Consider the following 13,785-nt stretch of genomic DNA (forward strand, 5'->3'; position numbering starts at 1 on the left):
TAGTCATGGGCAAATATGTGGGCAGATTTTCCTACACTAGTAAACCTGAAAATCACTAAGAAAATCCCAATAAAATTTTATTCCAAAATGTAGCAACACCAAAAATATGCTTATACATTCATGGATGAGTTTGTTCAAGCTTTTCTGGTGCCTTATAGTGTTGTAAAGTCTTCTCTGGAAGTTTCAGTCTATGGAAGTCTGACTTGCACAGGACTTCCTTTGGAGAAATAAAAATTCTTTGTTTTCCATTAGGTTTAGAAATGGCGTAGAACTTTCCGATGATCCTAAATCTCGATATCGAATTAAGGTTGAGGGTAAAAAACACACTTTGATCATAGAGGAAGCTGCCAAAAATGACACTGCAACTTACTCAGTAATGACAACTGGAGGGCAATCAGAAGCCAAGCTTGCAGTTGACTGTGAGTATCATCCACCTTGATCTTGAATTCGTATGTCACAGTATGCTGGCATACAGAAATGAACAATTTTCTTGACTTTCCCTGGGGGTTGAAAAGGAGACGTACCTTCCACACCTTTTTTTTCACTGTGAATCTCCAGAACAGTGACTTCCCTTTAGACACTCTTTGCAGTGGCAGGCCATGAATTAGTTCTGCTTGTTAACTTCCTGTCACTCCGTTGAGATGGAAAACAAAAGCAATCCATCCAAAGGTACAATAAATCAACAAAAGTAAATTTTCAAGGAAAGTATCTACTTTTCTTCAGTCCTTTCTGGTTTGCACGGGAAAGCCAAACCTAGGCACAAGCACATGACTGTAGCCTTCTTGGCTTTGTTCATGCAGTATCTCTTTAAAGTGCTTGTGTTTTTAAACAAAAGGTATCTGATCCATCCTCTGAAGTTAGCTTGCATTATGCACAAATGTACATTTTTATTTGCAATACTCATACTCCTCTTGACTATTTTGTACAAATTGGCACCCTGACCAATTCATGCTGTTTTATTATCAAGTTGGAAATTATCCCTCATGGTTACTGAGCTCCATCATCATTTTTTAATGTACCTGCTTCTGTGTTCCTAAGTGAGACCATTGAAGATATCACTTGCACTAGAAGACCAGACTGTGAGGCTGGGACAGGAAATCCACTTGAAGTGTGAGATATCTGAGAATGTGGAAGGGAAATGGTACAAAAACGGGCAGCTGATTGAAGCTAGTGACCGTGTAAAGCTTTATCACAAAGGAAGGTAAGTCTGTTGTGTATTGACTTGGCTTTTGGTGGAATGACACTGTGGAGATGTGCCAGTATGTGGGTTACTTCACCAAAAATTTTCTGCTAATCAAGCCTAACCTCTGACCCTCAAGACATATTTATTCTAAAAGCCATGTCTCCTTGCTTCCTTTAATCGTGTGTATTTTGGCTGTGGAGGACAATAATCAAATCCTCGATCCACCTAAGTTCAAGCTAATGATTTTTCTTGCCATTGCAGTTGGTATGTGATATTAAGCAGAAAAATAAAATTATTCTTAGACACTATCAAAAATATACAGCTCCTTTTTCTTTCTATGCCTCTTTTTCTCATAGCTCCTGCTTGTATAACTCACAAAAATGATCCAGCAAAAGTCAGAATATTCCCACTATGGAATCACGTACAGATTTTTCTTGAACAACCAAATTGCAATTGAATAGCACCGGCATAGAATCCCTGTGTAAAAAAGATTACACTACTGTATCTTTCTTGTTTTGTGTTCAAACAAATAATATTAAAATAGTCACATTATTTAGTGGTTGTCTCAATAATATTTTGTACAAACCACACAGTATTTAATCACCTAAAATGCCACTAGGCAACCAGCAAAGGACGTTTTAGTCACTAATATTACAGACTTACACAGATCTCCTAAAATTTTCACTAATTCTTTCTTATCTCTTCAAGCAGTCTTCAAAAATAGTTTACATTAATGTCTTTTTCAAATCTTTTACAGAATCCACAGATTTGTTATACCAGTTTCTGCTGTTGATGATGAGGGTGAATACATGTTTGTGCCAGATGCCTACAACATTAATATTCCATGCAAAGTACATATTGTGGGTAAGTGTACTCCACTGTGACCTGCATAGAGCATCTTTCTGTGACCTTTGGGAATTAAAAGCAGTCTGAAATGCCCCTGATTACAACCACTTTGTATCCTCTGAGCAGGCATCCACCAGAGAGAGAACACAGACCTGCTGCTTTGGCAAAATGCAATTGAGCTGCTGGGAGAATCCTTTGCCTGTGCTCAGGATCTGCTCATAGTTTATGTGCTGGGGGGAGCTCCGGGGGGAGGCTTCTTGAGGCTGAGTTCCTAAAACCTAAATCACTATGAAGAGTTTGTGTAAAACACCTGCTGCTATCCAATTCTGAGATATACACTGCTATCTTTACGAACTGGCTTGCTAACACTGCAAAATGTGATTTAGTTTGATAAGAGAATAGTAGAATAAGCACATATTTAACCTGTTCACTAAGAACATTAAATGCCATCTAGAGAGAAAAATTGTTCTGCCCAGCTTTGAATCATTCAGCAAAGCAGAAGTCTTGTTAGTGATCCCAGTCCTTCAAACAAAAGTAAAACAGGGCATTCACTATTCCCACAGCAATGCCTCACCAGCTTCTAACTGCAACCAGCAACTTGCAAGTCGAAGGAAGAGCAATATAAATAACCCAAGTTTTAGAAAACATGTTTTTTAATTGAACCTGAGAGATGTGGGGTATCTGTATTAGAGAAAGTATTGGTGTGATTTAGGGAGAATGAAACAGAAAGTGGTACTAGAGGGGAATGACCATTGTTATTTTTCTAATATGTTAAAAAAAGTTGCAAGAGGATATTAATCAGTTGTTCTCAAAACACAGTGTATTACAAAAGTTATAATTTTGTTTTCAGAAAAGGATTTGGGTTAATAAATTTTTAAACTGTAAGGACAGTGAAGGCTGAAGCATGGTTAAATGTGCCATAAAAAAGCCCACAACTGAAATTCTCAAGAGCCACTTAGAGGAAAATGGTCTCAGAAGTTACCTGAATATGTACAATTCTGCCTCAGGGAAACAGTTGTGGGTTTTTTCGTATGGTCTTACTACTCCAAAATGTCCATGGTGCCATGATTTCTTTTTCATCCGGCAACTGTTTTCTTAAATAGATTTTTCTTCACAAGTTTTCTTTGAAACAAAATTCAGTTGCTTAAAAATACCAAGAAAATAATAAATACATAGAGCATGTTTCTGTGTGTTTCAGACCTGTGCCAGGTCACTGAACTCTCAGAGTAGCAGCTATATGTCAAACTTGAAAAATCTCTCTCCTTTTTCAGATCCTCCTAAACTTCACCTGGATGGTCTTGGAGAAAATAACACTGTGACAGTAGTGGCAGGAAACAAACTACGACTTGAGATCCCCATCACTGGTGAACCACCTCCAAAAGTCTTCTGGAGTAGAGGGGACAAGGTACATTGTCATTGTAGATGTTTATTTAGCTTAACAAGGAGCCTTTTCCTTCAAAATAAAATCTTTAGCCTTTTAAAGACACTGATTTTAATGGCAGAAAATAAGGGGGAGATGCCCTGTATTTAAAAATGCTCCTCTCTCAAAAAAGAAGGGTAAAACAGATAATATTATTTAGTATCTTTTGGGTGTTTTTAAGGAAAGCCTGAAACTAATAAAGAAAAAATTATGGGTTTACTATAAAAAAATAGAAGAGGAGAAGGATATATGCGATGCAGAAGAAAAGTTGTGAAAATTTACCAAATACTGCTTCTTCTATACATTCAATGCCCAGAATGGCTGCCAGGTTTTGGCAGAAAGTCATGGTCTGCTTTTGGAAAGTAAATGATAAATTCCAGTGGAGTTCAAGTCTCAAATGAAACAATAGGCTGAGCCATTGGGGTCTTGCATCTGGTGTCTTAATGCAAAACTTCTGCTTAGATCAGTCCCTGGCTGTGTAAATACCAAAATAGTCGCTTTTCACATTTAAATTTTCATTGTGATATGTGGAAAGTGGGACATGTCAACACAACTGCATGCATCACACCTATCTGGTCAAATGTGTGACCACTGTTTTTCAAATATGAATTGTAGTGTCACCACTGTGGTCCTGTCCAAATAGGGAATTATTCTAGGAGAGCTGTTGCTCCAAAATATGTGACAGCACTTGAAATCTGTGAGGAGAAACTACTGACCATTGCAATCCCTCTGACCTTTAAAGTGATCGCCTTACTTTTGATCTGACTTTTGGAAGAATCACCTATTGTTTTTCCATCATATTAATGATATGTTGTGTTGACAAAATTGTGTTCTTTCTCACAGGAGAAGCCTAGTCCTTTGTGATGCAATGGCTCAACTGAGTAGTAAACCATCACCATATTTTACTGATTTTAGTTATTTTTGTCTTTTTTCCTCATCATTAGGTGACCAAAATTATGAGGTTTGGTGTGGTTTTTCTTACAGTTTCTTTGTTTTTGTTGAAGGGACCTGTACTACTTCCAAATTTTGATTTTTGAGTATTTTGATTCTCAAATCCAGAAAAGCTGACTTTTCCCTCTGCTCACTGTGGTTCCTAGATGGTCACAGACAGTGGAAGAATACGGGCAGAATCATACCCAGACAGCAGCTGCCTGGTCATTGATGCAGCTGAGAGGGAGGATTCGGGTCCTTTCAGGATCACTTTGAAGAATGAGGCTGGAGAGGACACAGCTCTGATCAACATTAAAGTGGTTGGTAAGTCGTGTGAAACAGTGCCCATGAGCCATGTCTTTTATCACTGTGGTACAGTCTCATGAAACTTCCGTTTTCCTATTTGTCCCCATTGCCAGGCGTGGAATTGAGATGCAAGGATATTAAGGCTGGGTGTCACTGAAGGGAGTGGGAGCTTGGATGGGATTTAAGTAGGAGTTAATTATTACTGCTGCCAGGGGCCAAACTTCTCTGATTGCCTCAGGTTGCCCTGATCACTTGTGGTTCTCCACTCTCCCTGTGGCTGTGGGCTCTGCCCTTGAGAGTCTCTCAAGTGTCTCGACCCTGCAGAAGACCTTGGCATTCATCCCTTCCTAACCAGCCAGGATCCACTAAAATTCTTTTTCTCTCTCTCTCTCCTCATTAGGAATTCCTGTTCCACCTCAAAAAACTATTTAGTTTGTTTCTTATTTGACATTTCTAATTTCAACCTGTGCAAAAAGAAAAAAGATATTTATTTTTTTAATAATATTTACTCTGTTTAAAACAGATGTCCCTGATCCTCCTCAGGCACCAAATGTGACTGAGGTGGGTGAAGACTGGTGTATTATGACCTGGGAACCTCCAGCAAATGATGGTGGATCACCCATTTTAGGTACACACATTTGTTGTTATGGGTTTTTTTTTTTTGGTGACGACTCTCTAATATAGATGAAAGAAGCAAATACCAAATAGTGGATGCAACAGGATCAGAGTTTAGCTCAGGCTCTGGAAACTGGCACTGGGAATATCCAGCAGCTAGAATGCTCTACCTACTCTCTGACTTTATCAGACACTTGTTTTTCTAATGCTTGGGGATTTTTCACTTTGTGTGTTACCACAGTATCAATCCCCCTACGTGAAAGACAACCTGGTGTAAAACTGAACTTTGAACTATTATCAGCCAGTTTGAATGTTAAAAGGAATTTCAGAAACACTTTGCTGAGTAAACTGCTTTAATACACTGAACCAAGATGAATGTCAGAGGGCCCAGAGGTCAGTAGAACCAGGCCCTTCTCACTCTGAACTAAACACAGCAGTCTTCTAAGTAAAGTCCAAAAAAACCTCATATATGGCAATGAAAACAAAACAGGTGACTATCAGATAAATGGGAAAGTTATCCCTAAATCACTCAATGCTAGAAGGGGATATCGAAGTATATCCAGATAAAAAAATGTCATTGGGAAGCAAAAGAATAGACCCTTTGTTACTGACCTTTATACCATCACTTACTACAACAAAATCTTTTCTGGTCAAAAGGATATTTTATTGAGAGGAAAAAGAAACAGAGCTCCAGGTGGATGAGGCTGAATTTTGAACTGTGTAAGGAAACAACTTTTGAGCCAAAAAAAATGATTGAAGGTGTTGCTTATGAGGTTCGTGTGTTTGCTGTCAATGCCATTGGCATGTCCAAGCCAAGTATGCCTTCCAAGTCCTTTGTTCCTTTAGGTAAGTAACCAAGAGCAAGGAGGTAGGTATGCATTTAGAAAATAACAATTAATACATTGTTATGGTCACCTAATTATATCATTTTTTATATTAGTGTGACACTAGAAGGCTTTGTCATTCACATTCCCATTCACAGGCTAACTCAGTGGCCCTTTCATATAAAGAAACAGATTTTCAAACTATTGTAATGACTAAAACTCCCTGTAAAAGAAAGATATCTTGTTCTGTAGATCAGCAAAGGTTCCCCCCTTGATCAGCAGCACCCCCAGAATGCAGAGGAGGAGGAAGGAGGGGGCTGTTACAGCTCCAGCATGCTCCCTTCTTGCCAGAACATCCCTGCTGAGGTAGAATACACTGCTCCCAACTTCTCTGCTCTACCACCCACAGCTGCTTGTCCTTCTCTCTCCTCAGCAGGAAGAATTTATGTCTGGGTCAGGCTGTGAGCAGATATGGGATGAGGTAGCTGCTTTCTCCTAGTGTGGTCCTAACTGGTAAAGACGTGCCAGGGATGATGGGAAATCATCCTGGTGGGCAGGACAGCCTGTCACTGTGATACTAAACTAGAGGAACACAGATCATAAATGTAAACCTTTAATTGCAACAGTGTTCCTCCTTCTCCCTGCTTGCTTCAGCTGTGACCAGCCCCCCAACCATGCTGGCCGTGGACACCGTGACCGACACCTCGGTGACAATGAAGTGGAGGCCACCAGACCAGATTGGGGCGGCAGGGCTGGACGGCTACGTGGTGGAATACTGCTTTGAAGGAAGTAAGTGGGAACGCCCGGGGTACCTGCCTCACTGGGAAAGTGGGTGAGACTTTCTCCGCTTTTTCTCTACAGGTATCAGGTGCTCTGGCTGTCAGGCAGAGACTAATCAGGCAGAAAACCTCAAGGAGCAGGGTTGTGTTCAGGCTTCCCTTGGTTTGTATTCCAGGCGTCACCCGCTGACTGTGGTTCAACACATCTTACACTTGATTTGAAATCCAAATCAAAAGCCATGTAACATGTTGTAGTGTACCATGCTAACAACTACCCTCTTTCAGATGCTAAATGAGAGTCAGGGCAGTAAAGAGTTCATTGGTGGATGAAAGAGTAGGAAATAATGAATGGCTACAAGTGTGGCTCAAAGTATGTTCAGGTTGGCTGGGTTTTAGGGGCAATCCCTATGTTGACCTATCACTAACTGGCTACTTCAAGCACTCCTGCCAACACTGAGAACAGCCTCTCCAACAGTTCCTGTAGAAGTCACCTAGGCATGCAAAGTCCATGTCTAGATACTTAACTTCTCCAAAATTTCAGTGCAGTTTTGGGGATCTTTAACTATGTCCGTTTAAGACAAAAATATCTAAGAACTGAAGGAGGAAGGTAAGGGAGACTGAATTAACTTTTGAGAGTAAAATAAGAGGGAACAGGGAAATATAAATTGTATTTAAGGGTCTTTGGTGGTCAAGCAGCAGAAACTCAGTATTTTCCAGCAGATTTTCTTCTGAACTAGTATCAGACGAAGCCCGTTTTCAAAAAGTAAAATCCACCAGAACGCAGGTAAGTATCAAATAGCCTGGAGTGGTATGTGCAATACCCAGCCTCTGTGGACCAATAACATCAGCTGCAGCAATGTCATGGATGTGATGAAGGGGACACACTTATCTTCAGCTCCACTGCTGTTGCTCTTAACTGTGCTGTAAATCAAGTGAAGGGTTGAAAACCTGTTGTCCATGAAGGCATTTATTTCAATGAAACACAGTCCATAGCCTGAAGACAAAAGAGGGGACAGAACCTGTCGTTCATGCTGTCACATTTCAGATTCAGACAATCCAGGAAAACAGTAGGTCATAAATGTGGTGAGGTGCCACGGCACCAGAGTACACTCAGCTCTCTCTCAGGCGAGTGGGAGAGGGTGTGAAGAACCACTGGCTTTTCTCAGGAACACTCAGCATCTTGTAGTATTGAGATGAATATCTTTAAGGAGCAGGACTGCAAGAAACTCAGAGACCCGGAGAAGAGTACCTGAAGGCAGACACAGCTGGAATGGTAGGAAGGGTTTTCCTTGTGTATTGGGAGGGAGCTGCGGGAACAGCTCAGAATGAGTAAGCATGCAGTCTTCCATCAAGACACAGTGTTCTTATTTTGTTTCCACTGCACAGAGCAGGTGTAGGGGAATATTAAGGGGACTGTCAATGTGAGGACTTGAGGGTATGATGTCTATTATGCTTTGTTTAACATTGGGTAGAATGGCAGGGAAAAGTTAAAAGTTACAGTACATTACAGTATGAGATATCCAAATTAGGTGATAAGAGAGGATGAGAAATACAGACAGGTTAATTCAAAGTATGGCTTTGAGAAAGAATCTTCTAAATCTGTTTTTAAAAGGCTGTTAGACAGAAGAACATTGTATACCTGTTAAATGGAACAAATTCTTTACTTTTTTTTTTTCCAGATAGGTTTTAAACATATGAAGATACAACAAAATGGCAGCCAAGTCTGTCATTTTACTGTTACCCACCTCAGTTAAAATACAATGGGTACAATGTATTTTACATAGTTTTGAGTGTTCATGTATATCTATATATGCCTCCTATATATGCATATACATCTATATATACACAATTGACATTATGTATATATGTTATAAAAATGCTTAGGAAGACGCAAGTTATGTAGAAAATGCCAATTTTAAAATGCCAATTTTAAAATGCCAATTTTAAAATACCAATTTTGAAGCCATGTTATTGGATTATTCATCTTTTTCTCTCTGTTCAGGTTTTTTTTCCTTTCTTGCAATATCTTACTGCCTCTTTTTTCTCAGCCCTTTCAGTGCCTGTTCTGCCTGAAACTAATTTTTCTGTAATGTTTAATAACTCTTTTTAATTTCAAGATACTTTTTATGACTGTCTATATTCTTTCTGCTGCTTTTTTCTCTTAGTTATCTGTTTGTAAACTCATCTGTTTTTACATTCTTCATTCTTTCATTGTTGTCACTGAAGTAGTTTTCAAGAGGGTTTTTTAGAGTCTTCCTTAACATAGCAATCATTAGGAGAAATCACAAGCTGACAATAGGAAGACTATATCTATATATAAAGATAATTTAGAATAATAATGTATCATAAACATTGGTTTGGGTTTGCAAAATTTGTATTTCCCTTTAGTCAGAATCACATAACTGTGTCAGTGTGGTGAATTCTTGGAGTCCTTAACCATGTACCACTCTGTGCACATTATTGAAATGAAGTCTCATCATGGGTATCCTGATCCAGCACTGCATAGGTGTGAATAACATGAATATAAAATACAGAGAGAGAGAGAGAGAGAGAGAGAGAATTCCCCAGGCCTGGTTTACAATATCCAGCTTTGGCCCTCTTGCTGTGGAGACATGGAGTAGACCAAATACTATTGATACTGTAAAAGTCAGTCCCTAGTAAAGCGTGCTGCTGACAGTTCTTTTGGGGCATTTTGAGGGCAGCCTGGGGAGCACAGCCTGAATGTTCCCCATGACAATATGTTTAGCTGCTTGTAACAGGCTGTTGTACCTGCAGATGATCAGGTTTTATAGCCAGTAAATAGGCACTTCAGAGAGTTTCTGTTGGCTGAGATCTTAGCCAGTGTACTAATCTAGGACTATGCAAAGAAACTAGAATAGTATTTTTAGTATCCCAAAAATGGCCAGCTCCAGGATTACAGGAAATCCAGGGCAGTGATAACTTTGTCCAGGAAACAAGGCCTTAGGGTTTGCATCTTATCTGTCATCATCCATGGGTCTCGTCTTCTTTAATCTTCTATCTATGTTACCTTTAGCTAAATGTGTTCTCTTCCTCTGTATCCTGCAAGTTTTTTTCCAAGACCTCTTTTTTTCTGTCTCTTACTCAGAATTCATCCCTGAATTTTTAATCTCCTCTATGATGTGTTTTCTTCTCCTACACTTTCTCTCATTATCATTTTGTTTCATTTCTCTCTTCTCCAAGTGTTCCTTTTGTCGCTTTCTTTTCATATTTCTAGGGCTATTCTGGGGCCCAAAAACTCATCCAACTTTATATCCTCCTCTTCTTTCATCCTTTAGCTTTCCTGTGGGCATCACATATCACTGTTCTGTGATCTAGATGCCCTCTTTCCATCTCTTTTCTCCCTCCAGTCTCCCTAAATATGGGTTCTCTAAATCTGTTAAGCCCAGCATCAATCTTTGCATACTTACTAACAGGAATTGCTAACCACTGACAAAATGCTCCATCTGTGTGAAAGTGGGTGTCTCTGATTAATTTTAAAGATGGATTCTCTCAAGGTATATCGACAGATCTGTCTGAGGAATTGGGGGAGCCACCTTTTAACCTGGAAGGTACAGTATTCCACAAAGGATATAAGTCTTCTTTAATGAAAGAAAAACTCTTCTCATAAAGTAAAGATAATTCCTGATAGTGAATTTTACAGGCAACAGTCTACAGATTTTTCTGCAGCATAGGTGTAAGGGGAGGGGAAGGTACTTGGAAATAGTCATTGATTAAAATCTTTTTCTGCTAGAAGCTTGAAGGAAAACTTAATCCCTAAAAGCAAGACACTCTGTTCTGAAAATGTACCACAGCACCATGCTCTAGATCTGCAGGGCTCTCCAGCTCATAACAGTTCTCTTGTTTTCTGTGCCCATTCTACAGTGCTAGCTTTAAATAATGTGGGAGGTATTGATCCTGACTTGCTAGTTCATAAATCTGCCTCCAGTGCCCAGGTGCCAGCAGTGTTAGGACAGTCTACGCTGGGAGGACAGGGTGGATAAGAAAATAAGGTTTTTAATTGAAGTTATTCTGAAAGAATGCACTGTTATGATCATTCTGTGAATTTCGTGTGACCGCCTGGGGTAGAATTAAAAATCCAAGAATGCTGTAATTATGTGAATAATTCTGACACAGCCTTCCTTCTTTTAAAGGCATGAGGAGAGATGGCATTTCATTGCAATGTGTAAATATTCTGTGTTTCTCTTATTTCTCAGTTATACTTTTAAGGGTACTCAGCACTGATTGAAATTAAATGTAAAACTCAAAACCCATTTCTCTCCAAGGAAGCTGTTAAAGCAATTATGAGTGCTTTTGGAAATATGTTCTTTGCCTCCCTTGTTTTATTCTAGCTGAATTTAAAAAATATAACCAATTTTCTCTCTGGTACACCTACATTATAGATATATTCTAATAATATTTGTACAATTATATAAAGCTATATAAATATAAAAATATGTAATCAGCAGAAATCTTTTAGCGTTTGAAACATTCTTCCTACATTTGAAAGTTAATTTATATTGTGTTCCAGCATACTTAGAAAAACAAAACAGAATCATTCATTAAAATATAATGAATCTATTATTTTTCTGTAATTTTCCTCATCCATGCTCTGGATGTATTTATAACTCCCTGTTCTTTGGATTTGTCCCCCTTCCCTCACTTCCCTAAACCAGCCGATGAATGGATTGTGGCTAACCCAGAGTTGACAGACAAAACGAAGTTTACCATCAATGGCCTTCCAACTGGCTCGAAAATCCTTGTGAGAGTAAAAGCTGTGAATGCTGCTGGTGAAAGTGAGCCCAAGTACCACCCACAGCCTATTTTAGTCAAGGAAGTGATAGGTAAGATCCTGCTGCCTGCACTTACCCACAAATACCCTGTTTCCATACTAATACCTGGGGGGTTTTAAGGTTAATACTTACTTGTTAGTGGTAACTGATAATATGGCCTTGCAAAGCCATTGTGTGGTGGCTAGGAATCATGAAATTGTCTTTAAAAAAAGTCATATTTTGTTTCATTTCTCAGCCTGTATTTCTCAGTTTTTCAGGGCTTTTTTTTTCACAGAATTTGAACTTGGTGATGCTTTTTTTAAGTTGCTCTAAGCTTCCCACCTAGTCCTACCATTGTAGCATTTGATGTTATAAAAGCTGATGGTGTCCTGAATGCAATGTTGAAGGACCAAGAAATTTAGGACACCTCACTCATTAGGCACTTCTGGGAATTTTGGACCACACTGTCTCCTTTTTATACTGAGGCACACAAGTGCTGCCTCCGTTAGAAAAGAAGATTAACGCTTAACACAAACTTTTGTTTTCTTTAGAACCTCCAAAGATTCGTCTACCGAGACACTTAAAACAAACCTATACTCGAAGAGTTGGAGAAACTGTGAATCTTGTTATTCCTTTCCAGGTAAGAACTAAAAACACAGATAGAAAAAGTCTCTTCTCGTCTTTCTTTCCTTTCTTTCCTTTCTTTCTTTTCTTTCTTTTCTTTCTTTTCTTTCTTTTCTTTCTTTTCTTTCTTTTATTTTTTCTTTTCTTTCTTTTTCTTTCTTTCTTTCTTTCTTTCTTTCTTTCTTTCTTTCTTTCTTTCTTTCTTTCTTTCTTTCTTTCTTTCTTTCTTTCTTTCTTTCTTTCTTTCTTTCTTTCTTTCTTTCTTTCTTTCTTTCTTTCTTTCTTTCTTTCTCTTTCTCTCTCTCTCTTTTTCTTTTCTTTCTTTCTCTCTCTCTCTTTCTCTCTTTCTCTCTCTCTCTTTCTTTCTTTCTTTCTTTCTTTCTTTTTCTCTCTCTTTCTTTCTTTCTCTCTTCCTCTCTTTCTCTCTCCCTTTCTTCCTTTTATCCCTTCTTCCTTCCTTTCTTTCTTTCCTGCTGCTTTTTAACTGTTTTCTGGGTAACTTTGGCCAGTGAGCTAACTTAAGCAGGTGTGGAAGCACTCTGAATTACAGATGCGCTTGAAAGTTTTTGGTTTGACATCTCAAACAAATGATGTTTTGCCAAGTAATGAACTGGGTAATTTGCTCAGACAGATTGGTCATCTGTCATTCAAAGCACACTTAAAATCTTCACAGTAGACATTGCACATGAGATAATTGTTAGCACAATGCAAAGGGGTTGCACTGGAAGCAGTTAAATATAGTTATCAAGAGTGAAACAGTAGCTTTTAATGACTTCCTTCTCATGAGAGAGGAAAAGTGAGGGGAAGAGCGGGCAGAATGCAACTGTTAAATCCCTGAGATCACAACTGTAATATGACTATTTCTAAAATACGTAGCATGTTTTCCCTCAGCATAATGTTAACATTCATTCCCATATCTTTTAAACAGCACCTGCCTCTCTCCTTGCAGGGCCCTGCTTCTGAATAAAAGAATTATGGCAGAATTAATTTCTATTTCATGAGTGCACATTTTAAGATACTGAGTGTGCATAACTCAGCTTCACAGAGGCTGTTAAAAGCCTCATAAAAGCTTGATCAGCAAATACACTGCAAGATAAATTTGTCTTGAGAAATTAAAGGAATGGTTATTCTCTAAGATAAGGTGTTCAAAATGGTGTGACATTACCCTTTTCAGACAGCATCTGCAAACTGTTTGCCTGTGGAAGGCAAATCCCACAAACAAGCAGGTGAAATTCACTCTACTTTAAGCACCTATATTGGGCATTTAGACACACAAAAAATGGCACGCAAAAGAGATCAATCCAGCCTTCCTAACAGCTATTACAACTTCCTTTGTAATGAAAGAAGACAGTTTACAATCCCTGGGGGTTAAATCTATCACTTTCTTCTTTCACTCGCAGTGTAGAGAATTTAAGCATTTCCAGAGAGTGAAATACTTTGTTCTATATTTTCTGTGGATTCTATTTTCTATTTTTTCTTCCTTTTCTTT

General features: G+C 38.7%; 1 protein-coding gene across 9 annotated transcripts in view; it reads left to right on the plus strand.

Annotated features, from left to right (window-relative positions):
- The window catches only part of MYBPC1 (myosin binding protein C1), a 72,330-nt gene that overhangs the window by 44,584 nt on the left and 13,961 nt on the right, over nt 1–13,785 (plus strand). For 5 of the 9 annotated variants that reach the window (XM_063395678.1, XM_063395682.1, XM_063395684.1 and 2 more), the window contains 12 exons: nt 253–419; nt 1,039–1,201; nt 1,941–2,047; nt 3,301–3,434; nt 4,547–4,703; nt 5,209–5,313; nt 5,958–6,146; nt 6,779–6,913; nt 6,986–7,066; nt 10,404–10,472; nt 11,577–11,744; nt 12,224–12,312. In XM_063395678.1, coding sequence (XP_063251748.1) covers nt 253–419; nt 1,039–1,201; nt 1,941–2,047; nt 3,301–3,434; nt 4,547–4,703; nt 5,209–5,313; nt 5,958–6,146; nt 6,779–6,913; nt 6,986–7,066; nt 10,404–10,472; nt 11,577–11,744; nt 12,224–12,312 — 1,564 coding nt within the window. The remainder of the gene's footprint in view (nt 1–252; nt 420–1,038; nt 1,202–1,940; nt 2,048–3,300; nt 3,435–4,546; nt 4,704–5,208; nt 5,314–5,957; nt 6,147–6,778; nt 6,914–6,985; nt 7,067–10,403; nt 10,473–11,576; nt 11,745–12,223; nt 12,313–13,785) is intronic. The other 4 variants (XM_063395685.1, XM_063395683.1, XM_063395679.1 and 1 more) reach the window with 3 other exon arrangements.

Source organism: Prinia subflava, chromosome 4 (genome assembly GCF_021018805.1).
Source record: "Prinia subflava isolate CZ2003 ecotype Zambia chromosome 4, Cam_Psub_1.2, whole genome shotgun sequence".
Taxonomy (NCBI): domain Eukaryota; kingdom Metazoa; phylum Chordata; class Aves; order Passeriformes; family Cisticolidae; genus Prinia; species Prinia subflava.